General features: G+C 53.0%; 4 protein-coding genes across 5 annotated transcripts; 2 read left to right on the plus strand and 2 right to left on the minus strand.

The window, feature by feature from the left end:
• The first annotated feature begins 1,356 nt into the window (after positions 1–1,356).
• On the plus strand, positions 1,357–3,306 carry GADD45GIP1 (GADD45G interacting protein 1). The gene is made up of 2 exons (XM_045862917.3): positions 1,357–1,754; positions 2,954–3,306. The coding sequence occupies exons 1-2, from the start codon at positions 1,405–1,407 to the stop codon at positions 3,270–3,272; spliced, it is 669 nt and encodes a 222-aa protein (XP_045718873.1). The 5' UTR covers positions 1,357–1,404; the 3' UTR covers positions 3,273–3,306.
• A 519-nt stretch (positions 3,307–3,825) lies between these two features.
• RAD23A (RAD23 homolog A, nucleotide excision repair protein) lies at positions 3,826–11,355 on the minus strand. Of its 2 annotated transcripts, none has more exons than XM_045862915.3 (9): positions 9,426–11,355; positions 7,916–8,077; positions 7,572–7,753; positions 7,381–7,436; positions 7,120–7,247; positions 6,768–6,846; positions 6,517–6,647; positions 4,679–4,843; positions 3,826–4,598 (listed from the first exon to the last, which is right to left on the minus strand). In XM_045862915.3, exons 1-9 carry the CDS (start codon positions 9,495–9,497, stop codon positions 4,485–4,487), a joined length of 1,089 nt encoding a protein of 362 aa, XP_045718871.1. In that variant the 5' UTR covers positions 9,498–11,355; the 3' UTR covers positions 3,826–4,484. The 2 variants fall into 2 exon arrangements, with proteins under 2 accessions (XP_045718871.1, XP_045718870.1); XM_045862914.3 differs by having other exon boundaries at positions 6,517–6,650.
• A 142-nt stretch (positions 11,356–11,497) lies between these two features.
• CALR (calreticulin) lies at positions 11,498–15,416 on the minus strand. Its single transcript, XM_045862918.3, has 9 exons — positions 15,241–15,416; positions 14,775–14,876; positions 14,384–14,587; positions 13,854–13,948; positions 13,555–13,764; positions 13,361–13,474; positions 13,127–13,270; positions 12,375–12,467; positions 11,498–12,288 (listed from the first exon to the last, which is right to left on the minus strand). Exons 1-9 carry the CDS (start codon positions 15,329–15,331, stop codon positions 12,088–12,090), a joined length of 1,254 nt encoding a protein of 417 aa, XP_045718874.1. The 5' UTR covers positions 15,332–15,416; the 3' UTR covers positions 11,498–12,087.
• A 2,950-nt stretch (positions 15,417–18,366) lies between these two features.
• Positions 18,367–27,956, plus strand: FARSA (phenylalanyl-tRNA synthetase subunit alpha). The gene is made up of 13 exons (XM_045862919.3): positions 18,367–18,562; positions 20,621–20,758; positions 20,842–20,940; positions 21,025–21,143; positions 22,069–22,161; positions 22,245–22,373; positions 22,450–22,565; positions 24,136–24,220; positions 24,315–24,414; positions 24,506–24,674; positions 24,779–24,856; positions 25,011–25,125; positions 25,819–27,956. The coding sequence occupies exons 1-13, from the start codon at positions 18,416–18,418 to the stop codon at positions 25,955–25,957; spliced, it is 1,527 nt and encodes a 508-aa protein (XP_045718875.1). The 5' UTR covers positions 18,367–18,415; the 3' UTR covers positions 25,958–27,956.
• The last annotated feature ends 17 nt before the right edge of the window (positions 27,957–27,973 follow it).

A 27,973-nucleotide genomic window follows, 5' to 3' on the forward strand; every position in this document is an offset into this window, starting at 1 on the left:
TATGCCGCGGTTCTAAATTACGAATATTCTTCTCCAGGCTTCCTAGTTCACCCAGCAAACCGCAATTCGTGTGTGTGTGTGTGTGTGATAAAATATATATAACATAAATCATACCATTTTAATCATTTTCAAGTGTACCGTTCAGTGCTATTAAGCACATTCACATTGTTGTGCAACCATATCACCATACGTCTCCAGAACTTTTTCATCTTCTCAAACAGGAACTCTGTCCCCATTAAAAGCTAACTCCCATTCTTTGTCTCCTCTGTCCCTGCCAACCACCATTCTACTTTCTGTCTCTATGAATTTGGCTACTCCAAAGACCCCATATAAGTGGAATCACATGATATATGTTCTTTTGTGACTGGCTTATTTCACTCAGCATAATGTCTTCCAGGTTCATCCATGTTGTAGCATGAGACAGAATTTCCTTCCTTTTTAAGGTTGAAACCCTGTTTTTTAAAAAATACTGTTTAATTGCTACACCTTGATCAAACATTTTAAACATTTTTAAATATGAAAAATTAAATGAAAAGGCATAAAGTAACAAAATGTTTACAATAAAATTTAAAATAAAATTTCTACATAAATACCTTAAATAATCATACAACTTTAAATACTGTTAAGTAGAAATTTAAATATTTAAAATTGTCTAGGTAAGGTTCTTATATAATTCTTTAAAATAAAAATCTTGAGATATTAAAAATCTAATTTAAAAGCATAAAATAAAGCATAAAAAATATTTAATGTTACGAACAATACTCAAGTATTTAAAATGAAATTTAAGTATTTTAACGAACGTCTTTAAAAGATTCTAAATATTTAAAATATAAAGTAATATGTAAAAATAAAATATAAAGTAATATGTAGATTAAACTTCAAACTGAAGGAATATTTAAATTTTTAAATAAATAGTGGTTTAAAATTTGGACATTTAAATTTTGGAAATAAAAAATCAAATGCTACTTTAAATGTATAAAATTAAATTTTACTGAGATTTTAATAAATACCTGCTAAAACAAAATTTTAAATTATACTTGAAGATGTATAAAGCATTTTTTTTTTTTTTAAGATTTTATTTATTTATTTGACAGAGAGAGACAGCGAGAGAGGGAACACAAGCAGGTGAATGGGAGAGGGAGAAGCAGGCTTCCCGCCGAGCAGGGAGCCCGATGCGGGGCTCGATCCCACGACCCCGGGATCATGACCTGAGCTGAAGGCAGACGCTTAACGACTGAGCCACCCAGGCGCCCCTGTATAAAGCATTTATCAGCCCCTTCTCTCCCCCGCCCGGAGCTGCGGCAGCAGGGACGCCCCTCGCCCCGCCCAGGCTGCCGTCGGACCTCGCGCGCAGGCAGTGCCGTGGCCAGCCCGGCCGGCCCGCGAGGACCCCGCACAGCCAAGATGGCGGTGCCCGTGCGGCGGGCGCGCAGCCTGCTCGGGCTGCCGGCGGTCCTGGGCCGGGGCTCCCGTGGCTACCGGGCGCCGCCGCCCCCACGCCGCTCGCCAGGGCCCTGGTGGCCGGACCCGGACGACCCGCTGACGCCGCGCTGGCAGCTGGGGCCGCGCTACGCGGCCAAGCAGTTCGCGCGGCACGGCGCCGCCTCCGGGGTGGCCGCCGGTTCGCTATGGCCGTCGCGGGAGCAGCTGCGCGAACTGGAGGCTGAGGAGCGCGAATGGTGCCCGAGCCTGGCGGCCATGCAGGAGTCGCTGCGGGTGCAGCAGCTGGCGGAGGAGCAGAAGCGTCAGGCCAGGTGTGTGCGGTCGGGTAGGCGCGGGGCTGTGGGCTGCGGACCTCCAGTGCGCGAGGCCTTGTCCCAGGTGCTGAGCACGTAGCAGAGAACAAGATAATCTCAGATGGCGGCAGTGGACCATTAGGAAGATAAAATTGGGTGAAAAATGTGGGTGCCAGAGAACGACTTTGGTTTGTGAGACTTCGAACCTCATGTGGGCAGACTAGGTGGTGGGCTGTGGGTGGAACCCAAGGACTTGATCCTTGAGAGACCGGAATGACCAGACATAGCCACGGGGAGATCTTAGGGAGTGTTCCTGGTAGAAGGAACCGCTGGTGCAAAGACCCTGAGGTAGGAATATGCTTTAAGGGACTACCAGGAGGTCAGTGTGGCTGGGGAAGAGTGGGAGGTGATGGGGCCTGGAGTCAAGGGCAGAGGTCGGACTTGGAGACAGGTCTGAAGGATAGACTTGGGAGAATGCAAGCCCAGGAACAGCAGGATGGTGCCACTTCCTGGAGGGCAGGCACGTTGGGGGAGGCCGAACGTTTTCCTGCTTTTCATTGTTCTGGTCCTCACAATAACTCTAGGAGGAAGAGGGGATCACCCTCATTTTAAAGAGACGAAAACCCGAAGCCTGAGAGTTTGTGGAGTCACTTGTCCAGTCACCCAGGCAGTAAACTGGAGCTAGAATGTGAACCCCAGTCTCTGTCCCATCCTAGTTGGATAACCCTGCCATGGGGTAGATCTTTCAGCTTGACGTTTCTAATCCTTAAAATGGGGCTGTGACTGGCACCTACAAACTTACAGGATTGGAGGGAAAGGTCCAATCCATTTCTTGCCTTTACAACTGGGCCTGGCATACAGTAGGTGCTCAGTGATGTCTGCAGGATGAAAGAGTGTGCTGTGGGAATGGCCATATGGTGTGCAGCTCTCGGATGGCTCAGTGAAATGCTGAGTTGACTTGGGGTCTCCTCCTAAGGGGGTTAGCTCTCTTGTGCTCAAGGCCACACACAAGTTAATTCATCTCTCCGGTTACTTCACTTGTCTGGGACTTCTCCTGACAGTTTTAATGACCACCCTAAGTCTTCCCAGTTTTTCATCTCCACTGGGGGAGTTGGGGGAGTTGTAATGTGGGCAGACTAGGTGCTGGGCTGTGGGTGGCCGGGTGCTCCTCTTCTGGCTGCGTGTTGCTGTCTTCATCCCTCTACCCCCCCCTGCAGGGAGCAGCTCATTGCAGAGAGAATGGCCAAGATGCCACAGATGATTGAGACCTGGCGGCGGCAGCGGCAGGAGCGCAGGGAACAGGAGCAGGCAGACAAGGAGCGGCGGGCCCGGCTGCAGGCTGAGGCCCAGGAACGCCTGGGCTACCATGTGGACCCGAGGAGTGCCCGCTTCCAGGAGCTGCTGCAGGACCTGGAGAAGCAGCAGCGCAAACGCCTCAAGGAGGAGAAACAAAGACAGAAGAAGGAGGCCCGAGCTGCTGCACTGGCTGCTGCTGCGACCCCAGACTCGGCAGCCTCCGTGGCACCCAGGTCCTGAGCTAGCTTCTCCCAATAAAATCTGCTGCCCCACAGCCCTGGCCCTGCACAGTTGTGTGTCCGCGCTCATCACGCCCCTTCCGGGGCCCCGCAACACCTGGGGCCAGGGAATGCCCCACCCATCCTTCCTGGCTCTGCTCACTCAGGGACTCTAGGCCACGCCGACTCACTGGGGCTTCAGGGGGAGGAAGGGGGATGCAATGGGGAAATAATGGAGGAGCAGATGGCAGAGGAGAAGAAGGCTTCTGTTTACCAACATTAATCTCCGGTAATTAGCCGATTACTAGGGGGGGAAATGTAGCCAAAACAGACTGTGGTGGTGATGGTGGGGGGCAGGGAGAAGCAGCCCTTCCAAAGCTAAGTTGGGGCTGGGGCCCACTGCCTGGGAATGAGATAGCCTCAAGGGGGGTGTGGAGACATTGGGAGCCCCAATCTGCCGAGGCTGACAGACCACTCTGCCCCCTTCTCAGCACGGCCATTTCACCTGTGCCCAACTAGCCCCCAGACACAGACAAGCTGGAGCAGGAAGCCCCAGTAGGCACACATCACAGGACTGGCTTTTAAAACTTTATTCACTTCAAAACCTTTATCAGAGACACGGTTCTGTCCTTGGGGCGGGGGGTGGGGTGGGGTGGGGGGGTGGCCTTGACCTCCAGAGCAGCTCTGGTGTTACCCCCTCCCCAGGCAGGAGAAACCAGGCCTCCTCTCCGGCGAAGGGATGCAGGCCAGACTGGGGAGGGGGGCGGTCCTTGAGCCTCTGAGTGCTTACCCCAGATGGAAAGGTTGGGGCACTCCAATGGAGGATCAAGGTTTGGGGCTCCAGCTTCCCCTCACCCTGGAAGAAGGCGGGGGGAGGTCTCAGGGGCTCTTCGGGGGAGGGGGAAGCAAGCAGCCGCCTCTCCATCTGGCTGCAGGGAGCTGGGACAGAGGCCAAGAGGGGCCCATCTGTCGCCTCCAGTCCTGCCAGTTTCTTAGAGCAGGCAGGGCTGGGGCGGGGGATGGGGGACAGCTGTCTGGCCTAGGTCTTCTCAGGCCAAGATGGGAATGGGGGCCACTTGAGGAGGGTGGGAAATCGGGGTGGTTTTTTTTTTTAAGGTTTTTGATTTTTTTCCACTTCTTAAATAAACATGAATATATATATATTTTTTTCTTTTATAAAACTTTTGTGGAGTTGGGGGGTGGGGAGGTTGGGGGGCGGCCTGGCCTCCCTGCATCACTCGTCATCAAAGTTCTGACTCAGAAGGAAGTTGGCAGCCAAGTTCTCGTTTTTTTCACAAGCGAAGTAGGCCTGGATCACCAAACTCTCTGGGAAGCCCAGGGCTTTCAACTGCAGGAAGATGGATGGGTATCAGCACGGCCTCAGGGCCCTGCCCATCAGGGAGGTCACCCCTCAGCCAGGCCTCTTACCCTCTCTATAGCTTCTTTCTCCTGTGGTGTCACCTGGATGTAGTTCATCTGCGGAGCCTCCTCACCTATGGCGCCCACCTCACCCTCCACATCAGAGATGTCTGCCAGCTCCCCGGGGGGCTCATTGAGCATCTGGATGAACTGCTCCTGGTGCCGACTAATTTGCTGTGGGAGACAGGAAGAGACTGTGACCCACAGCCCTTGATGCCCACCCACCCCGCCCCCACCAGGTCCCTATCACAGCCCTGCTTTTTCATTCCCTCAGCACGTATTTAGAGGGTGCCCATTCTGGCCAAACGGCAACACAGTAGTGGATACAGGCCCTGTCCTGGTGGAGCTGATGTTCCAGGGCAGGGCGACAGGCTATAAACAAATAAATGGGTAATTATTTACAATAGAAATAGTGGGCCTCGCATACAGTAGGGCAAACACTGGACTAGAAAAAATCCTGCAGGCCAGGAAAGAGGAGCCTGTGATCTGCAGGATGGGAAGGGAAGTTCCCTCCAGATAGAACAGTAAGTGCAAAGGCCTGGAGATAAAAATGCACCTGACAAATCCCAGAAAACAGAAGATCCATGTGGCAGAAACAAAGTAAACAACAGAAGGGGGACAAAACAAAGAGAGGAAGGCAAAGACCAGACCTGCTTTCTTCTATTGCCTTCTAGTATGAAAAGACACCACAGTGATAGTTAAATAAAGCAAGACATGATCCAGTGTACATTTTAAAAAGACTAATTTATCTGGGTGTTGCACATCTGGGGTTCTACAACTCTCTACAACTCTACTTTTACGTACGTCTGACTTTAACTTCACCTCAAAAAGTGGTTTCTCAGGAACTTGGCTCCTGGTGGAGAATGGACAATGGGGGCTATGCAGAGGCCAAGGCCTGGGGGGTGGCTGCCAGGGAACTGGGTGGGAGTTGAGGTGGCAGCCACAGGGGTTGAGTGCAGGGCTGGGCTGAGTGAGATGTTCTGGCAAGACAGGTGATGGACAACCCCAGCAGGTGCACAGGGCCTGAGGCTCAAGCAACCCCAGGCTGGTCTTTGCAGGGATGGGGAGGGCTGAGGAGGATCTGCTCGGAAGCCTTAAGACACCTACAAAGCATTTCCATGCTTGTGTCAAGTCAGCCATGGATAAGCGTGGCATTTGGAGTTTCAGGTTGGTTACATCAATCTGGGGGGGGAACATCATCACTCAAGGTGATACAGAGGGAACACTAAACAGAAGAGGAGTGAAGGCGTGCAGCCTGAGCCCTGTAACACCAGAGAAGGTAAGCAAGACGCAGCATAAGAGACTGAGAAGTGCAGCAGCAGTGGACGCCAGGCCCTAAACCAGGAGAGGCAGGCCTTTACAGAGGATCCAGAAAACCCTGTCACACCCAGGAGCCACTGCCCCTCTGCACAGGAACCTTCAAGGGCAGAATGGAGCCTTGCTGAGCACCGTGGTCCCAGAGCCAACTGGGACACACTGGTCCTGGGTGGTGCCATGCAACCCCGTGGACACTGAGGATGCACTAACTGTACATGAGGCCAAGCCAGAGCCGAAAGACCCAGAAGGCAGAGCAAAGGACCCAGAGGCTGGAGGCAGACACACACAATACCAGCTGCCAAGACTGCTCCAGACCTCTGGCATCTTCCTCTGTGGGACAATGACAACACCACCCACACCTCACGAGGTGTTTGAGAAAATGACATGAAACCAGGCAGAGCATTAGACTGTATAGAACAGGAGGGGGTTGTCATTAGCCCTGCTTTCCAAATACAGAGGGACTCCCACATAACACACTGGGCCAGGCTAGCTTTCTGGGGCCCTGGCTCCCTCCATCCCCAGGGTCGCACCTGCAAAAGCTGAGGATTCTCTTGGCCCAGCTGTTGGAGCAGGGCAGGCAATAGTGCCGGGTTCTGCTGAATCACCTGCCGCATGTTCTGGAACTGGGGCTGGTCCCGCAGGAACTCCAGGGGGTTCTCTCCTGCTGGCAGGAGAAAGGTGTGTATTCAGACACCATGCTGGACTCCCAGAAGCTCGGGGTGGGGGAGTCCCAACACTTTGACACCAGACACCCCACATGCACATCTCCCAATCCACTCACCTCCTTCTGTGGCTGGCTGCTCCGACACCTGGCTCTCCTGGACAGAACTATGTTCTGGCTCGGGGCTCCCAGGAATTCCCTGTCAGGGGTCCTATTTAGTTCTAATGCACAGACTGCCCACTGCCTCCCTTCTGCATGCTCAGCCCTGGCAGAAGACGGGTGAGGCCTCGGCCCTGCCCTCCACAGACCCACCCCACCACTCATGTCCAGGCTCCTCCAGGAAGGCTTTCCTGGCTGGAACCACAACCCAAACGCTCCTGAGGGCAGGTTGGGCCTCCCTGACCACCCATCAGGGCACGTAAGCCCATGTACTCCCTTGAGGCCTCCCCAGGAGGGAGCAGCCCCACCTCACCGTGAGTAGATACTCCACGGCTCGGTGGGGGTTGTTGTAGCTGGCTCTCAGGGCGGCCACGACCCGCTCCCGCTCATATCCCATGGACATAATCTCTGTCAGCATCGTCTCATACTCAGAACCAGTCACTGTGGAGGGAGCAGCAAGGCCTGGGTCACCAAGGAGGGGGAAGGGTAGCTCCCAGGCCCTCCCACACCCACACAAGGCCCAGCTGCTGGCTGGGGCACCCAACTGCTTCTGCCCTGGGGACCACCCACCCACCTAGCGTGGATGCCGCGTCTTCCTCTCGCCCGCTGCTACCTGAAGAGGGAACAGAGCTGCAAATTCAAGAGAGAGAAATCGGACCCTGGCTTCTGGCGGCTTGCCCTCCCCCAAGTATGCAGGAACATGTATGTGTTGGAAGGTGCTGGGAGGACAGGGCCCAAGCTGGGGCTTCTGCTCCCTGGCCTTACCCTGACACGGACTCCGGGGATGTCGTGGGGACTGATTCCTCCGATGGGCTCTTGTCCTCTCTGGCAGTAGGTGGGGGATGCGACATGCCTGAGGCAGGGGCCGGAGGAAAGGATGTGGAGGACTCCGGGGCAGCAGTGGGTGAGGCTTCTGGGGGTACTGAGGTGCCTGGGCTAGTTTTGGCCTGTGACACCCAGAAAAAGGAGCAGGCATCAATACCCCTATCTAGCCCCAACACCCCATCTCAGCCCCACCCTATTCACAGCTAATCTCTCCCGGGCACACTGGCTCTTTGTCAGCTCCCCAGCTAATTCACCCACCCTCCCAACCAGCACCCTTCACCCACCTTGGTCACCATAACGACCACAAAGTTCTTCTCATCAATGCGATAGTCCCTGATGGGCACGTCATCACTCAGGATCTTGCCAGCATAAATAAGTTTCTGTCCAGCCACGGGGAAGGCATCACGACCCTTCTCAGCTTCTATCTTTTCCTTCAGCACCTTCACCTGGAAGGAGAGGAACACTCATTGCAAACCTCAAGATTCTTTTTTTTAGGGGGGGGGGGGGGCCGCTACAAGCCTCAATGGCAGAGAAGCTAAGCTTCATAATCAACCACGCCAGATTCGAATTTGTTTGCTCATCCTACCATTCAACAGAGTGTTTACTGAACACTTCACGCCAGGCGCTACTCTAGCTACTGAGCATATAACAAGGAACAAAACTCAACACAAGTCCCTGCTTCCGCGGAGGTAACGCTAATGAAAGGAAAAGAGAAAACGAATATAACTTCAGATAATTAAAATATGATGAAAAATTAAACAGAATAAAAGGGAGATAAGATTCTTCATTCCACACTGCTGACAGTGCTTGGTTTTTGCCAAAAGCATCTTATACGGACAATACTAACCTAAGTGCATACATATCACTTTTAAAGCCTCACCACTGCATAAAGTAGATATCAATAGCCCTGTTTTAGATTTGAGAAAACAGAAACACAGAGAGATTAAGTAGTTTGCCCAAATTCAAATATTTGGACTGATCGAAAAATATGAGTGCTTCCTTTTCTACAACACATAGAGTTCAGTGTCTCCTTCACGAGATAGTTGTGCAAAGAGTGCCAAACACATAGACATTCAATATGTCTGTTACGTCATAAGCCTCTTTTCAGCTAAAAATGCAGCGCAACGTTTAGACTATGCGTTCTCACATGAGGCAAAACCAAATTTGAATCCCCGTTCTGCCATTACTTGCTTTCTGTGACTGTAGCAAAGTTCCCTAATTCCTAAATTTCCACATCTGTAAAATGGAGTACAAGAATCAAGAATGCTCAAGTGGTAAGTCTGTTTTGCATCTTTAGTAAGATAACAATCGCTCAGCATCTGGTAAAGAACAAACCGCCAGCACACACAGACCACTGAAACTCAGGTCGTTTATTATCATTATCACCGTCACTGCCGTCACCACTCGGCATCTCCTGGTCACTACTCCCAAATTCGGCCACCAACGTCCTGAGACGCCTGCAAAGCTGGGAACTCGGAGTCCCCGTCCCGGAGAGCGTGGCCCGGCCGGGAATCTGAACCTGCGGCTCCCGCGACCCGCGAGGGCGCTGACATTGGAGCTGGGGCCTGATGGGTGCCCCGGGGGTGGGGCCTCGTCCGGAGACCGGCCCATAAGCGCCATCAGCACGAGTCGCCGGGGGCTGAGCCGAGAACCGAACGGAGGTTCGGGAAAGTCAGGCAGGCTGGAAGGGGTGGGCAGAGCCCTGCCCGCGCCGTCCTCCCCGCCCCCACCCCCCCATCCCCCCCACCCCCGGCACCCGTCGTTCCCACCCCCGGGCTCCGGTCCAGCTCCCACCGTCTCGTCAGGCTCCATGCGGATTTTGAAGGTCTGCTGCTGCAGCGTTTTGAGCGTGATGGTGACGGCCATGGCGGGGCCGGAGCGACGCGGCGGCCCCGGGATCCTCACACAACATGCAACTCACGCCGCCGCCATCTTAGCGCCCAGCCGCGCCGCGAGGCGACCGCTTCCGGGGCAGGCGGTGCGCGCGCCGACCACCAGGCACGTGACCTGCGCGCGCCACCTTAGCCTTGGTGGGCATGCGCAAGAGGGAGGCCTTTGACCAGGCATGCGCAGACTAAACTAGTCTCCCGGAGGCAGCGTCTCCTTCAACACATGTACACATCGCGTGGCTTCCTGAGTGACGCCATGCCCGTTAGCGGTGACGTCGTACGGCCACAAAATGGCTCCGACATGCCCCCTTTCATGCCCTTAAGAGTTTCTGTTGATTACATTGAGCAAAATTTTTCATGTACTTGTAGATATTTGTATTTTTTTGGTTTCATTTTTTTTGTTTACCAAATGAGTTTTGTTCTGGTGTGGCCACTCTCATAGGAACCCTTACTCAAGATTGGAAAAGATACTCAAAAGGTCACCAACAAGTAATTAAAAAAATGAAAATTCTAAAAACCACATTTGGCCGTGGAAGGAGGGCTAGGGGGCCAACTTGGGACCTCATTCATTCCTGAGGGAGAACTGGATTTCTGGAATGAACGTAGAGTAGTAGCTCCTGGGTGTCCCACCTCTCTGCTGCTCCTACCCCAACCACTGTGTTCACCCCACTATCCCCAGTCTGACCCCAGAAGTATTTAAGGAAACGGTCACCCTTCAAGGCCTCCCTACATTGAATACAGAATTCTCTCCATAAACTTCCCTGGATGCACCAATTCAATTGGAGGCTACCCAGAGGGGTGGAACTGGGCCACAGGCCACAGGTGGGAAGCATGAAGGCCCATCCACCGAACAAGGAATTGAAGGATTAGTTGGCCAAAGATGAAGATGGTGCTTTGGGGGACTGGATGGAGGCAAGGCTGAGAGTATCTCCCAGTTACTGGGTGGTGGTCCTCCCATCCTGAACTGACCATTACCTGCCTCCAAACCTGCTCTTTAGTTTCCATTCAAGCACTCAACTCAAGCCCAGAACCAGGCAGTTACCTGACACCTCACCCATTGCCCAACTGTAACCAGGGTCCTGTTGTTTCCCTTCAGCGCAGGCAGAGCCTAGACGTTCCCACCACAGGCCAGGCTGTTGAGGGCTTCTTGCCTCTCTCCTGCAACAAGGGATATGAGCTCCAGACCACCTACTGAACTTCAGGGGCAGCCTCATGGACCCCAAGAGATGGGCTAAGCCTCAGGGGCCCTAGACCTTGTTGGTCTATCATCTCTGCACCCTCCTTGGGGCCATCTCTTTCCCTCTAAGAATTCAAAGACCACCAACAGTGCTATTTACCATCTCTCTGCCTATATTATAGAAGGAATAGCTTCTAATACGGACTAGTATTAAAAAAAGTTTAGGGGCACCTGGGTGGCTCAGTCGTTAAATGTCTGCCTTTAGCTTGGGTCATGATCCCAGAGTTCTGGGATCGAGCCCTGCATCGGGCTCCCTGCTCGGCGGGAGGCCTGCTTCTCCCTCTCACATTCCCCCTGCTTGTGTTCCCTGCTGGCAGTCTCTGTCAAATAAAATCTTAAAAAAAAAAATGGAAACGTTTAAAATGGTCCAATCGTTCTATGTAGTCTTGCTCATTAACAGTTAAGAGGTAGATATGGTTGAGTGTAAAATGGATGGTATGAAATGGTGCCACGGTGTGGGTTCAGAGCCCTGCCCTACTCCTTAAATTCAGGAGCTCAACCTCCTCATCAAACTGAACAGGAACTAGAAACAAAACTCACCAGTTTGGTGCAAAGACTCAATGAGTTAATATAAAGAGTATTTGTAATGGCACTTAGAACCATCACTCTTCTCTCACTGGTTTGAGGTTGTGGGGGTAAACAACAGGCCCTGGAACCTTATGAGACATTCAACCAACACTTTAGCCGCTGGAAAATGAGCCTTACTCGAGAGTCACCTCCCCCAGAAGGAGACACAGGAGGAAGACACAAAACTTAATTTAATAGAAATTTCGTTTGTAGTTCTTACATTCTCAGTGTGAGCCAAGCTGGAACCCACTGCCCCACCCAGAAGTGGCCCAGTCCTGGGAGCAGGGGAAAAAGGGAGGTGGTGGGTGGGGGTCAGAGCTCAGGCCCTAGGAGCCCTCTTCTTCCACAGTGCTGGGGGCTGGGGATGCCACCCTCTTCTCCGGCCCCCCTCTGGGATCCAGGAAGGAAAGCAGATGGAATCTTGGGCCTGGGGCTTCTCTTCCACACTCCCCTGCCCCCTCAGGTTGGAGGGGAACTAAGGGATCTGGGGAGAACAAGGGACAGAGGAAGGCAAAGATGTCAATCAAGAAAGAGGTGGTCAGGAATAAGGACTAAAGGAGAATCAAAGACAAAACACCAGTTTAGAAAAAAAAAAAAAAAAAAAAGGAGGGGGGGAAACAAAACCAAAATCCACCCCAAATCAGAACCCGCCTGGAAAAAAATGAAAAGTTCTCCAGTCTCATAGAGACATTATTTGGCGCAGCCGGCTCTGCGGCGGGAGCGCTCAGGCCTCAGTCCAGCCCTAGAGGCAGTGGCATGGCCCCTACAGCTCATCCTTGGCCTGGCCAGCGGCAGCATCTTCCTCCTCCTCTTCCTCCTTGTCATCCTCGTCCTCCTCATCTTCGTCCTTGTCTTCCTCATCGTCCTTGTCTGCCTCCTCCTCTTCCTTGCGCTTCTTGTCCTCCTCCTCCTCCTTTAGCCTCTGCTCCTCGTCCTGCTTGTCCTTCATCTGCTTTTCGGCCGCCTGCACATAGACCACACACCTCAGGGACTGGCCCCACCCACCACACCTGCCTACCCACCAAGCCCAGGACCAGACCCTGGTCCCACCTTTGTGACACCCCAGGTCTCGTTTCCAAACTCCTCTGCATATGCCTCATCGTTGGTGATGAGGAAGTTGTCAAAGATGGTGCCAGACTTGACCTGGGGGCAGGAGGATGGATGGAGAGGTGGTCAGAGTGGACATCAGATGTCCCTGGCCTTGGACAAGCTCCCCCCCCAATGTTCCCATGACAACTACACAATGCCCTTTGATTTCTTCATCTGTAAAATAGGGTCTCTCTCAGTCTCTTCAAATATTTTCCTAGTACCCACTACATGCGAGGCACCATTCTAGGCAGAAAATGTTTATCAGTGAATAAAACTAAAATTAGGTTCCTCCGAAATGGAATTTTTTTTTTTAATTTTTTCTAGTAGTTATTTTTTTTTTTCCAGTAGGCTCTACTCCCAATGTGGGGCTTGAACTCATGCCTGTGAGATCAAAATTTGCATACTCTACCGAGTCAAACAAGTACCCCTAAAACTAATTTTCTAACAAGGTTATCTAACCAACTTCTAGCTGTTAAGGGCAGTTAAATACGTTTGTTTGCATAAAGGAACTTATTAGAAAGGTATCTGGCACATAATAAGCAAAACCTCAAAGTGGGTGCTGGGAGAACTCCCATGAACACAGACCAGGAAATTCTTCAGGAAAAGCACCAGTGTGGGCTCAGATCTACCTGGGGTTGAATGCTACTACCCCTTTTTCTTCCTAGATGACCCTGAACATTTGAAGTACTCCAGGAATCCCCTCTATGTCTCACCTGCCAGAGATCTAAGCCCAGAACAGCAAAGTTTTCATAGGCATAGATGTTGCTATCAGGGGAGTACTCAGGGTTGTCAATCTCTGGGTGGATCCAAGTGCCCTTGTAATCTGGGTTGTCGATCTGCCGGGGCTTCCACTCGCCCTGCAGAAGGGGAAGGGAACCAGTAGTTGAGTGGAGGTCAGTGTGCTCCCCACTGTGCACCCCCCACCCTGCTCAGAGCCCCAGGCTCACCTTGTACTCAGGGTTCTGAATCACAGGTGGTTCCCACTCTCCATCCATCTCTTCATCCCAGTCCTCTGGCTTTTTGGCATCGGGGTCAGGGATGTGCTCGGGCTTGTCCCAGTCCTGAGGGTACACAAAAAGGTCGGGCAACCCAGCTGTCCTTCTGCACCCTCCATGTGGGGAGCCTCTGCCCAAGCACCAACCTCAGGCTTAGAGTCTGTGGGGTCATCAATCTTGGCCCGCTCATCCCAGTCTTCAGGCTTCGAAGCATCAGGATCCTTTATCTTCTTGGGAGGGAGGAAGTCCCAATCATCCTCCAAGGAGCCTGATTCCACCTGGCTGTTGTCAATCTTCACCTCATAGGTGTTATCCGGCCGGACAATCAGGGTATACAGATGTGTGAATTCATCATCCTGAAGAGGGTGGGAGATGAGTGGCCCCACCCACCAGGCTGGCCTCTGAGACTCCCCTATCAGCCATTTGTCACCACCCCCAGTCACACCTTGCAACGAATGTCCTTGTTGATCAGCACGTTCTTGCCCTTGTAGTTGAAGATGACGTGAACCTTCTTGGTGCCAGGGCCACAGATATCGGGGCCTAGGTGAAAAGCAGATTCAGTTAGAGCAAGAAGCTGCCTGCCATTGCAAAGCTCCCCTTCACAAAGGAAGACTTGGTTCTTAAATTCAAGTCTGTAAAGGGTCACAGGACAGGAATCAGACCCCAATTGGTTCTAGGGAGCTAAAGGTGGACCCTTTTAAAAAGGGAAAAAAAAAACAAAAAAACAAAAACCGGCTCTAGAATTTAATGCCCTCACTGTAATATCAGGAAATAGCTACAGAAAATCCCATAAACTAACAGTTTCAGACCAACAATAACAATGCAACGTTCTCAGCCTTCCTTGCAAAGACAAGCCTTAACTACATAAGTACTTTTTGTGTTCTCAAAACTACCTGTCGGGGGTTTTAAGGAACCCCTGAGATTTCAGTCTCCCTCTAACGAATCAAAGGTCAGCACCAGGGCGGGGCCCCTCACCAAACATGATGTTGTATTCAGAGTCTCCATGCATGTCGGTCTGGTCCAGACCATCTGGAAAGAGCTTCACGTAGCCACCCCCACAGTCGATGTTTTGCTCGTGTTTCACGGTGAACTGCACCACCAGTGTCTGGCCCTTGTTGCTGAAGGGCTCAAATCTGGCCGACAAAGCGTAAAAGCGGGCATCCTGGCTTGTCTGCAGCCCTAGCAGGAGACCACAGTGAGGTCATGGCTCAGCCCCAACCTCCCGGGCTCCTAAGCATTGGAGACACAGAGGACTGCCCCTTCCTCCCCCCTGCTCTGCTGGTGGGGATACCCAGGCTGTGTGTGTACAGGGCTTCCTCCAGGAAGTCCTCCTGAATCCGAACACCCACCCGCCTCAGGCCCTTACCTTTATCCTTCTCCTGGTCACCGTAGAACTTGCCGGAACTAAGGACAAATTTACCAAAATCTGACTTGTGTTTGGATTCGATCCAGCGGTCGGTCCACCCGTCTAGGGGATCAAAGGGGTTAGGTCAGTGCGGCCGTACTGATCTCTCCCCACCGAATTATCTGCCAGTGGCCTCAAACTGCTGAGGACTGGGAAACAGATACCCCTTGACTGACCCCACCCCATCCTCTAGTTTGACACCTTCGATGGCTTAAGGGCTCCTCCAGCGAATCCTAACTCCTGCCGCAGGAGTCCGCTGCACCCTCGACGCTCCCCAGGGACATGGAAGGGAGGCTCGCCTGCGGCTCTCGTCCCCGGAGGCCATCGTATTGGTCCTCTAAGCAGTAATTACAGGGGGACAACGCAGATCTAGGCTGAGGGGCCGCCCTCATCGTTGGGACGGCCTCGAGACGGGACCACGCCTTACCTCCGTCCAGAAACTGCTCCTTGAAGTAGATGGCGGGTTCGGCAGCGGCCAGGCCGAGGAGGCCGAGCAGCAGCGGCACGGGTAGCAGCATGGCGGGCCGAGGGGGCGGCGGCGCGCGGGCCCTTTAAACCTCTCCTCCGGCGGCGGCTCTGCAGTAGGGACAGACGCTACTGCCGGCCGCGCCTTTTTATACCCTACCGCCCCTCAAACCAACCTGGCCCGGCCTCTTGTCCCGCCCTCTACACCTTATCATTGGCCTGCGGCCACGGCCCTGACTTTCCATTGGACCCCTGTGGTCTGAGCAGGTTAGGCTGTGCCTCGGAACGCAGGGTTCCCAGATGGCCGATTTCTATTGGCCACACAACTGGCCAATGAAGGTCGACCACGCGTTGTGGGGGCCGCCCACCGGTGCGGTGGGGGCCTCGAGCCACTCTGCCCAGGTCATGTGACCAGACCCCGACCCAACCCCGCCCTAGCCCGCGCGCTTAGCTCCTGGTCTGGGCGTTTAAAGAACGCGGGCGAGTGCCGGTATTACCGCGCAGGGCCTGGACCCTGCCCGAGCTCTACCTCTTTCATCCCTCTGCCGGGAGGTATGGGCAAGGTTTTCCTAACCACTTTCTACTCTGCAGCTGGGGAGCCCCCACTCCGACGCGCTCGCTCTCGCTCTCCCCCGCCCCAGGCCAGGATGGGGCAAAGGGCACCAGAGCTCAGAGGCTGGGGCCCTGGATCTTCACGTCACCCCAGTGCCACAGCCTTGCAGGCTAGCGAGTAAAGTGCTCGCTCTCTCCTCTCTGGCCCTTAGTGGTCCCTAGTTCCCTGACAGCCTGTCAGACTGCTGCTGTGTGACTGGGGCAAGTCACTTAGCCTCTGAAGTCACAGGAGCCCCTGAGAGGCTAGGAGGAGCAACCGTGGCTAGGTGTCGCCCTACAGAACCGCTTTCAAAGCTGTTGGGGTTGTCCGGGGACAGAGAGTAGGAAGCCTAGAAGGCTAGAAGATGTGACTATTGGCTGTGGCTCCTAGAGTCTGGTAGGGTTGTTCCTCTAACTGCAGCCTCTCCTTTAAACCTCCCGCAGCCGGTAAAGGGGTCGCTGCCTGTGGTCTCCCACAAACGGCCTGGCTTTTGCAACTAAACGGCTGAAGAGGAGAGGAGGGGGGTTCCGTTGGAGAAGAAAAAAACGAGACAGATGGTGGGGAAGATAAAGTCCAAGGGAGATGGGCAGGACCCCTGAGTCTAGAGTCTTCTGAAGCCAGAGGCACGTGACTGACAGTGACTGACACCATCTCCCTGCCCACCCCACCCCCCTCAGCTGCAGGAAGCAGGAAGCAGGTCTGGGGGTTTCCCAAATTCTAAGCAAACAGGCCCTGGACCTGTAACATGGAAGTGAACTCGGGAAAGGGAGAATCCTGGCAAAAGAGTGGGGGAAGGGGTGCTTCCCTGATAGTGGTGGGGACTCAGAAAAAGGAATGGGGAGTCTTGGAGAAGTTGGGGTTCTGCCCCAGACATATCCAGTATCACCCAACCTGCACTCCCTCATGAGGAGCCCCAATTTGGGGTGATCACTCCTGGCCTGCCACTGACCCTCCCAACTTCCCTCCCTTCCACCATAATGTCACGCACACGTGAGCTTGGTGCTTCCTGCTTGAGGGTAGACACTGTCTTACTCACTTCACCATCCCCCAGTGTCTCTTGTAGCACCTGGCACAAAAGAGGCTTAAAACCTACTTGCTGTGTGACAGAAAGAAGGAAAGACTCTTGGAGGAATTAAATAAACTAAGACAAGGGAAGTATTTTGAAGCTAAGAAGGGACTTGTAGATCCACATACTGAATTTTTATAAGGACCTCACTGTAGGGTCAGGATCGGGTGATCTTAGTAACCCCACTTTTCAGGCTCACATAATTGTGATGGTTAAATGAGTAAAGGTGTTCTGCTTACGATAGTGCTTGTCACATGGTCCACACTCAATTTAGTATTAGCGAGTATGCGTATGTGTGTGGGCAGTATTTCACTTAAATCTCACAATGACCTGGGCTTATATCACCTCTCTCCAGGCAAGGAAACAGGCACAGAAAGATTAAGCGACTTGGCTAAGTGGCATAAATGGGATTAGAATCTACTTGCACTGTCTAATCTCCACTGGCCACATGTGACTATTGACCATTTGAAATGTAGCTGGTCCCAACTGAGATGGGTCATAAGTGTAAAATACGCATCAGATTTTGGAGACTTACTATGAAAAAAGAACATAAAATATTCCATTAGTGATTTTATAATATTGAAATGATAATTTGGACATATTGGGTTTGGTAGATTCTTCAAATTAATTTCATCCATTTTGTTTTTAACATTGCCACTAGAAAATTTATAATTAGATTTGTGTCTTGCATTATATTTCTACGGGCCAGTGCTCCATTATTGCCCTCACATTGATCTTCTCAGAGCATGCAGGGATTGGAGTGGGATCTGAAGTGTTTATAGTTTCTGACACCATCTCTACCAACTGCTTGTAGAACCGTGGGGAAGTCATATCACCCTCTGAGCTTCCATTTTCACAACCGTGAAAGGGGGATTATATTAATATTTACATCAAAGTTTTGGAGAAAATGAAGTAACACACCCAAAGCACTTAGTACTGGGCAGAGGACACGAGATGTCCATACAGGTTAGCTGCTATCTTGACTATATTATTAGGTGAGCCCCTCTCCCCTTTATAAATAGGGATGGTCCCTACCTAGCCTCCCTTTAAAAACTTAAAAGTCATTGGTATCAGCGGAATGACTATCTCTGGAGCCCACCACCTACAGCCCTCCTGCAGGCCAAGAGCGAATCCCACAAGGGCAGAGGGCTCCTAGGCTCAGAGAGAGGGAAGTCCAAGGTCACAACGCCTACTTGCTGGAAGTGGGGCTAGATGAAAGTTAAAACACCGCTGCGATTGTGTCCTGGGGGTCTTCCATTTGGCGTCTCTGGTCAACCAGACACAACTAGTCTAGCTAGGGCGGAGGCGGGCACTGAGTCTCTCCCACCCTCTAAGTTTCAATCGCCACACTGAAGATGGCGTCATCCTGGGCCTCGCCACAGGTCCGCCACACTCAAGATGGCGACGCTCTCCCGGCGCCGGTTCCGGTTCCGGTTGTTCGGGCCCCGGCGGGACACGCCGAGCACGCTGGCAGCAGCCATGGCGGACGGCCCGGTGGCGGAGGTGCTGCTCCGGCAGCTAGAGGCGGCCGATGGCGGCCTGGACAGCGCGGACCTGGCAGCTAAGCTGGGCGTGGACCACCAGGCCGTTGTGGGCGCGGTGAAGAGCCTGCAAGCGCTGGGCGAGGTGAGTCGGATCCGTGATGCCGGGCCTCCTCGCTTTTGCACCTGAAGTCCCCTTGTCCGAAGGCCCTGCCTGCTGAAGAACCCTTCGGGTGTCCAGCCTGGGGTGCACAGGCAGGGAGTCGGCAGCAAGTGAGAGCCCAGAAGCACTGACGTTCTGCGCTCAGTGAATGTCCATTGAGACATGGTAGGCATCAGGGAGGGCACGATGGTGGACAAGGGAGACCCGGTCGCTGCCCTCAAGGAGGAGGTTGCGGTCTAATGAGGGAGATACTCAGGTACTCTCAGAGCGATAGAGGAAGTACAGGGAACCCAGAGGTGACAGCTGGCCCAGGCTTGGGAGTCAAGGAGAACGTCCTGGAAGCGGTGACGGCTGAGTCGGGCCTCTGCGCTGAGGAGGAAAGCTCCAGGGAACAATGGCAGGAACGGGAAACAGGTGTAGAAAGGCATTAGTAGAGCCAAAATTTGCAAGGCCTTGTAGGTCTTTATCTCACGGGGGTACTGGAGAGCCATGGCAGGAGCTGGAGGCAGTCAGATGTGTGTCCTGTCTGCATCACTTTGGGAAAGGATTGGCAGGGGCAGGACTGGCGGTGAGGGGAGGAAGGCAGAGGTTGGCACATCCCCAAGCTAGAGGGCCTGGTGTCTGGTTGTAGGGAGGCGGGTGGAATGGAGAGAGGATTCAGGAGAGGGAATGAAAGGAGATTTCATGGCAAGGCAGGGAGAGCAGGGATGAAGCCCAGCCTTTTTGACTTGGACAAGTAAAAGGTGATAGAGTCATAGGAGGAAGATTCGGAGAGGCCTATGGGCCACCCAGGAGGCTGGATCCTCGGGGCTACAAATCAGAAAACATAACTGGGCTGCATATTCATCAAGCTCATGTTCTGTGCCCCACTTTGGTCTCGGCTTTATTCATTATCTAGTCCTTGTCATTACCCCGGGATGGTAGCACTGATATCTCCGTTTTGCAGACTGGACACCTTCTTGAGCACTGGTCAGTAACTTGATCAGTGTCACTAGAAGGAACAGGCAAACGTGGATTTGAAATTAAGCGTTCAGGCTGCAGAGCCTGAGGTCATCAGTGCAGAGAGGGCCTTGGGTGTGGGGTGTCAGTACCTTGGTTGATGTAAAATTGACTTGTGTTGGTCACAGAAGGTTAAATAGTGGCTATTTATTGTGGCTCGGCCTAACACAGTGATGGTAACGAAACAGTCTATGTCCTTTCCATATGTTAATTCAGTAATTACTCAAGAAAACTTCTTGGGGTAGAGCCCATCACACCTTTCTCTTGCTGATAAGAAAACTTGTTCAGGGAAGTTAAGCAACTTTGCCAAGTTCACACAGGGAGTGAGGAGCAGAGCTGGGGATTAGAGTGGAGAGGGAGCTAAGTCCCGTGGGCCCCACCCAACCTTGCTCCTCTGTGCACGACCTGAACCCATCCTCATCATGGAGCCTTGGATTCCTGTGTGTATTGGGGACCTGGAGGCCCTTTGCTGACACGCTGGGCACTGAGATGCAAACACGTTAAATGTGGGGACGAATCAGTTCACTTGGGGCCTTAAAATCTTTCTCAGGTTTAAAAGCAATAGAAAGAACTAATTTTCTGCTAGGTACCATTCTTAGTACTTTACTTCACCCTGGGAGATGTGAGTCGTCTCTGTCATTATCGTTGTGTCACAGAAGGGAAACTGAAGCTCGGCGAGGGGTACTCACTCAGCTGGGAAGTGGTGCAGAACCGTGGGGTAAATGTAAAGCCGGCTTCAGGGACACCTGAGTGGCTCAGTCGTTAAATGTCTGCCTTCAGCTCGGGTCATGATCCCAGGGTCCTGGGATCCAGCTCTGCATCGGGCTCCCCACTCTGCGGGAGGCCTTCTTCTCCCTCTCCGACTCCCCCTGCTTGTGTTCCCTCTCTCACTGTATGTCTTTCTGTCAAGTAAATAAATAAATAATCTTTAAAAAAAAATAAAGCTGGCTTCAGGCGCTGTGCAACCCAAGTGCTGTGGTGAGGGCGTGCTTGGCTCTGAACCCTGTCTCTGCGGGTCTTCCCTCCCCCATTTCCCTGCAGATCATTGAGGCTGAGCTGCGCTCCACCAAGCGCTGGGAGCTTACTGCTGAGGGCGAGGAGATGGCCCGGGAGGGCAGCCATGAGGCCCGGGTGTTTCGCAGCATCCCCCAGGAGGGCCTGGCCCAGAGCGAGCTCATGGTAAGGTCCTAGGGGCGAGGCCTAGGGAAGCGATGGGGCAAAGGGGCCCTCATGCTCCGCTCACTGTGGCCTCACTTCCCCAGCGACTGCCCAGCGGCAAGGTGGGCTTCAGCAAGGCCATGTCCAACAAGTGGATCCGTGTGGACAAGAGTGCAGCCGATGGGCCCCGGGTGTTCCGAGTGGTGAGTCCCTGCAGGTGGGGGTGGCAGGCAAGCAGGGGGGCCCCCGGCCCTCTCAGTAGCCTCTCACACCCGTCATCATGGCAGGTGGACAGCGTGGAGGATGAGGTGCATCGGCGGCTCCAGCTGGTCCAGGGTGGACAGGTTGAGAAGCTGGGTGAGAAGGAAAGGAGTGAGCTCAGGAAGAGGAAGCTGCTGACTGAAGTGTGAGTGGGTGCCCTCCCCTTCCGTCCCATATCACCCACTTGATCCTAGTGATTGGGGGGACGGAGTCACCCCGCCCAGACTGGGCCACAGTGCTGTCAGTGTCCTCCCAGCTCTGCTTTACCATGTTGTTGTCAAGAGCTCGTGCCAGGCTCATGCCACCTCAGGGCCTTCGCTTATGCCGTGACTTCTGCCGAGAATGGTCTTCCCTTAAGCCAGGCTTGGGCATCAAACCTCTGCCTGTGTGTCACCTTAAAGAGGCCATTCTGACACCTCCCTCTCCCTTTGAGTTCCATAAAAGCTGCTCGCTTCTACTCTCCATACCAGTGCCGTGTTTATTTCCTTTACAGCTCTGATTTCAGTGTCTGAAATTTACTGAATGGCGGGACCTGGGCAGGCCTAGGGCTCTTCTCTCACAGGGCTGATGTACCCTTTGAGCAGATACCAAGTGGCATAACGGTTATGAGGACACAGGCTGGAGGGGGGCTGCCCAGTCCAGGTCCTGGCTCTGGCACTTATCAGTTGTGTGACCTTGGCTAAGTCGCCTGATCTTTCTGGGCCTCAGTTTCCTCATCTGTAAAATGGCCTCTTTTTCACAAGGTAGTGGGATGATTTCAGTGGAATAGAGCCTGCCGGCATGGAATAAATCCTTAAAAGTCTACCTATTCTTGCTCAGCTGTATGCTTATTACCTTGAGTAGACCCTGGCACATAGTAGATTCTCATTAAGTATTTGTTAAACGAGTAAGTGAGCAACAGAGGGATGTGAGTGTGGGCTAAATAAGAGGATTTCAGGTGATGATGAATGTCAGGAGGAAAATAAAGCAGCGTGAGTTGGTGGCTGGTGTTGGGGTCAGCATCAGCTGGGAAATAGGGAAGCCTCTTGAAGGAGGTGACAGTGGCATCCCCTCTTCCTCTCTGGCTGCAGGACCTTGAAGACCTACTGGGTGAGCAAAGGCAGTGCCTTCAGCACCAGCATCTCCAAGCAGGAGACAGAGCTGAGCCCAGAGATGATCTCCAGGTAGGGGGTGACCCCAGGAATGGGGCAGGTCGAGGAGGAAGGACAGCCCTCACCAGGCCCACGTACCTTGCATCCCCCAACAGCGGCTCCTGGCGGGACCGGCCCTTCAAGCCGTACAACTTCTTGGCCCATGGCGTCCTCCCAGACAGCGGCCACCTGCATCCTCTGCTCAAGGTCCGCACGCAGTTCCGGCAGATCTTCCTGGAGATGGGGTGAGCACGGGGCCGGGGGTGGGGCTGGCCCAGCCACTGGGCACAGGCAGGGCAGTCAGGCCGCATCTCCCTCCAGGTTCACAGAGATGCCGACTGACAACTTCATTGAGAGCTCCTTCTGGAACTTTGATGCACTTTTCCAGCCCCAGCAGCACCCGGCGCGTGACCAACACGACACCTTCTTCCTCCGAGGTGGGTGGAACTGGCCGCACCATCCAGAACTTTTTGGAGTGTCCTACTCAGTTTACAGAATAAACTCCATTCTCGGCGTGGCCAGCCGGGTCGGTGTGAGCTGGTCCCGGCGACCTCTGTGACCTCCTCCCATGTCCCCTCCTGCCCACTTCATGGCCCTTGCCTGTGCTGCCGGGCAGTTCTCTGCCAAGAACCATCCTCTCCCAGATCTTCAAGGCTGGCTCCTCCCAGATCGTCAAACCTCTGCCGACAGGTTACCTCACAGAGGCCACCTTGACATGCCCTTGCCCCCCTGAATTCTAAAAGTCCCTCATCTCTAGTCTTCAGCGTGGTTTCCGATTTTTCCTTTCATTTACTGTGTTTAGTACTGTCTGAAATTGAATGACTTTTCACAATGGTTGTTATTATCTAACACCCACCGCCCCCGCCCCGAGGCAGGGGAGGCCAGGGGTTGCCGGTTACCTGGCCTGGCCAGGAACAACGATGGCATTGTTATCATTGTCATGGCACCCAAAACTTACTAAGTTCTCACCGTACACCAGTCTCTGTTCTAATTCCCCTGCCGACTGTAGGAAGTAGCACTGTTCGCTCTCTTTTACAAAGGAGGATACTGGGGCTCAGGGAAGGAACATCACTTGCCCTGGGTCACACAGGTTAAACGTGGTGGAGCTGGGATTTGGTGTCAAGCTTTTCAGGTGCACCAAAATTAATGTTTCTGGAAAGGGATCTTAAGAATTCACACATTCACGCAACAAATGGTTGCTATGCCCTTCCTGTGTACCAAGGTCTTTGTTAAACATCTGGGTTACAGCCCTGAATGAAACAGGAAGTCCTTGCCCTGGTGAGACCTGTGTCTGGTGGGATAGATATTTATTAAATCCTGAGTCGTATGCAAATGCAGTAATGCAAGATGGCAGTAAACACAGTGGAAACTGGCGTGAAAGGGGAAGAGGCTGTCAACTTAAAATCAAGTCTTTGTTTACGTAAAGGCCAAAGGAGGTAAGGGAGAGAACCATATATGGGAAGGAAAGTTACAGGAGGGAAAGGCCTGTGCAAAGGCCCTGAGGCTGTAATGTGCCTGGTATGCTCACAGATAGCTGGGAGGCCCTGTGACTGGAGGGAGTGAACAACTAGGAACGGGCAGTGACAGGACAGGGTGGCCAAGAGAGCTTTTTTTTTTTTTTTAATTTTTATTTATTTGACAGACAGCGAGAGAGGGAACACAAGCAGGGGGAGAGGGAGAGGGAGAAGCAGGCTTCCCGCGGAGCAGGGAGCCCAATGCAGTGCTCCATCCCAGGACCTTGGATCATGACCTGAGCCGAAGGCAGATGCTTAACGACTGAGCCACCCAGGCGCCCCCAAAGAGAGCTTTGTCTCCACCTCCCGCCCCCACACCCAGGGAGATGGAGGGTTCTGGGCAGAAGGAGGATGTGACTGACTTGGGTGTTCCTGAGCACCCCCTGGCTGCTGTGGGTGGCAAGGATGGGAGCTGCACATGTTGCTGTCCTCAGTGCAGTGGCTGTTTGAGAAATGCTCCTTCACTGACCAGATGATGCTCTGTTTTGCCCAGATCCAGCTGAGGCCCTGCAGCTCCCAATGGACTACGTCCATCGGGTCAAGCGGACCCACTCTCAGGGTGGCTACGGCTCACAGGGGTGAGGCAGGACCAGGACTTTGCAGTGTAAGGCGGGGGAGAAGGTTGGGGGGTCTGAAGGCCACAACGCGGACTTCCTATTTGTTCTCCTGAAGGTACAAGTACACGTGGAAGCTGGAGGAGGCCCGGAAAAACCTGCTGCGCACGCACACCACGTCGGCCAGCGCCCGTGCCCTCTACCGCTTGGCCCAGAAGGTGCAGCTCAGCCCAGGCAGTGGGGGAGGCAGGGGGCCGTCCTACTGACCTTCTGACCTCCTCCCGGGCCTGGCCCGCCTGTCACTCCCAGAAGCCCTTCACACCAGCCAAGTACTTCTCCATTGATCGCGTGTTCCGAAACGAGACCCTAGACGCCACACACCTGGCCGAGTTTCACCAGATTGAGGGCGTGGTGGCTGACCATGGCCTCACCCTAGGCCACCTCATGGGCATCCTGCGGGAGTTCTTCACCAAGCTGGGTAGGCAGGCAGGCTGCGGTGGGAGGTGCTAGTGGAGCCATGGGAGGATGCCATGCCTCCAGGCTTATCCTCCACCCCTCTGCTCACCCGCCTCCCCTGCCCAGGTATCACCCAGCTGCGCTTCAAGCCGGCCTACAACCCCTACACGGAGCCCAGCATGGAGGTGTTCAGCTACCACCAAGGTCAGGGTGGAACCTGGCACTGGGATGGGGAGGGATGTCTCAGGCTGCCCACAGCTAAGCCTGGGTCCCTGTCACTGCCAAGCCCACTCCCAAGACCACTGCCAGACCCAGTGTCATCCACACAACCTGCCCTATCCTTCTCCCACCCCCATAGGTCTGAAGAAGTGGGTGGAAGTCGGGAATTCTGGGCTTTTCCGCCCTGAGATGCTGCTGCCCATGGGGCTCCCCGAAAACGTGTCAGTCATTGCTTGGGGCCTCTCCCTGGAGCGGTGAGTGCCTAAGCCACTTAGTGTGTCTGGCTGTCACACAGGTGACTTGCTGGGCATGGGGGCCTGCAGACCTTCAGCCCCATCCGTCTGTTCTTCATTCGACAAGCCTTTTAGTGAGCGTCTGCTATATGCTTGGTCCTGTGCTAGGAGTAGGACAGCACACATCCCTGCCTCTGCGATGCTGGGCTCGTAGTGCAGTGAGAAAGATGGCAATTAGCAAGACAAATAAGTAAATTGAACAAATGAAGTTCAGAGTGTGTCTGCAGCCAGCAAGTGCTATAGAGAGAACACAGTAGGGAGGGCTAAGGAGACAGGGTTGTCAGGGAAGGCTTCAAGGAGGAGGTAGTATCGGAGCAAAGACCGGAGGCGGGTGAAATCACGGGTAAGCTGGGGGCACATCCGCGGAAGGGTGTTCCAGGCAGCGGGAACACCCAGTGCAAAGACCCAGAGGTAAGCATGTGTGTGATGTATTTGGAGAACATGGAGGAGGCCAATGTGGCTGGAGAGGGGGAGTAGGTAGAGTGGGAGGAGATGAGGGTGGGGAAGTGACAGGACAGATCACTCAGGACCTTGTGAGCCCCGGGAACAACCTGGGTTTTTAAGGAGGTGGGAACCATCAGAGAGGGCCTGATCAGAGGAGAGCACGACCTGACTGAGTGTTAAAACTGTTTTCCTCCCTCCCCCCCCCCCAAGCCCAACAATGATCAAATACGGCATCAACAACATCCGGGAGCTGGTGGGCCACAAGGTGAACCTGCAGATGGTGTATGATGGTCCCCTGTGCCGCCTGGACGCCGAACCGGGGCCCCCACAGACACAGGACGCCGCGTGACATGGACCACCCTGGATAGCCTGCCTTCCCTGAGCCCCAGCTGTCCAGCCCTCTAGCATCCCTGCCAGTGACCCCCTTGTATTTATAAGGCCTCTGTGAGGCCATCCCCCTCACCCCCACCCCTCGTATCTCTTCCGTACCTGCCCCAAGGTCCCAGGGGCAGGGTAGCAAGTAGCAGGTTCGATCTATGAAGGTGGGCCCTAGGGAGCCCTGCAGGCCAGCTGCTGGCTAATAAAGTGGGCAGTTGTCCTCATATGGTGCCTTTCCTTAGGGATGGAGGAGTGCTAGAGCCCTGGGTATGAGGAGTGGTGGGTTAGGGGTCCTGGATCCTTGGGAGCTCCTGGCTTGCCTGAACCAACCCCTTGGGGAAGACTAGCTCCATCAAGCATTTACCCATCACCTGGTGGTGCCAGGCTCTCTTCTAGATGAACAGAAGTCCCCATCCCTGGGGAAGGGGCATATGGGAGGGGAAGGCCAAGGCAGGTGCCACAATTCCCCCTGGGAGCCAGGCATGGTGGGGTGACAGCGCGGGGGGACAGCTTTAATAAAACAAGTTTTTTTTTAAGCGTTTCATTAAAGCTGCCCCCTTCCCCCTTTTTAAAAAAAGAGCAATTTCTGGTTCACAGCAAAATTGAGTGGAAGGTATAGAAATTTCTCATATACCCTCTGCCCCCACGTCACGTGCACAGCCTCCCCACCATCAACATCCCCACCAGAGGGGTGCATTTCTTACAATGAGTGAACTACATAGACACATCCTAATCGCCTCAACTTCATGGTTTACATTGTGGTCCACGCTCTGTGTTGTACATTCTCTGGGTTTGGACAAACGTGTGATGATGTGTGTCCGTTGTTTTGGTATCACAGTATTTTCGATGCCCTAAAAGTTCTTTGTGCTCCCACCCACTCATCCCTCCATCCTCTCCCTAAAAAGCCACTCTTTTTTAAAAAAATGGTCTCCTGAGAATTTCACGGGAGCTCAGAGGAGGAAGATGAGTAGGATAGAGCTTCATGAACCCACGTTGAACGTGAGTGGGATCTCTATTTCTGTGAAAATTTTAAAGCAACTCTCAGTCTCCATGTTGCTCACCCCATGTCTTCAGGGTCAGTGCACTTTTGGAAACGTAAACAGTTCTTCTAGAACCGTGAGGTCACCGTTAATAGCCAGCACAGTCGGCAGCTGAGGCTGTGGGCTTCTCTAGGCCCTGGGTGTGGGGGCACCAATCTCCCAAGGGCTACTCGGTTGATTTTTTTTCTGTATTTCAAATTAAATAATTCAGTCATACAGAAAAATACTCGTTCTTGAAACAAATGTGCACCTCCTGAGTGCCAGCAGCGTGCAAGCTGAATGAAGACTCAGCAGTGGGCAAAGCTGACTCAGGGAGCGGACCTGGGGGAAAGGGAGTACACTGGAGACATAGATAAGTACAGAAATGGAGGGAGGGGTAAAGTCACAGAAAAGGGAAGGTGGGTGGGGAAGGTTAAGTGTATATAGCATAAACTAACACAACAAGCACTTAGGAATCCATCCCCAGTTGGATCAAATCTGAACGCGGACTATATTTGTTTTGGATCTTACGCATCTTAGATCTGTGACTAATGGTTTGAAGATCCTATGGGCTTGTCCTAGTTCCTTTTGGCAGCACCCCACTGAGATTGCTCCCTCCTGAATGTGGTGTTTTCTCTTTCTCATGTGTTTTTAAACTTTTGCTACTACATATTTTACTTCAGCAAGTTTGATTTTGCTTATTTTCAGAAGTTATACAGACCCTGCACCATAAAAAAAAAAAAATCGTCCTGCATATTGTGTGTTGCTTTTGTTTCTTTTCAATGTGTATGTGTGCATGTGCGTGTACGCGTGTGCTTACCAGTGAATCTTTTGAGATTTTTCTCATAATCTTCAAATCTGATGCTGCAGGAATGTACATTTCGTTTACATGGTGGCTTTGCCACAAGATACTAATGTTAGCTGCTGTTTATTAAACTCTGTGTTCTAGAAGTTTATCTCTGCAATCC

This window comes from Mirounga angustirostris, unplaced genomic scaffold (genome assembly GCF_029215605.1).
Source record: "Mirounga angustirostris isolate CCGP_5_RB_7025 unplaced genomic scaffold, mMirAng1.0.hap1 SCAF_1, whole genome shotgun sequence".
Taxonomy (NCBI): Eukaryota; Metazoa; Chordata; class Mammalia; order Carnivora; family Phocidae; genus Mirounga; species Mirounga angustirostris.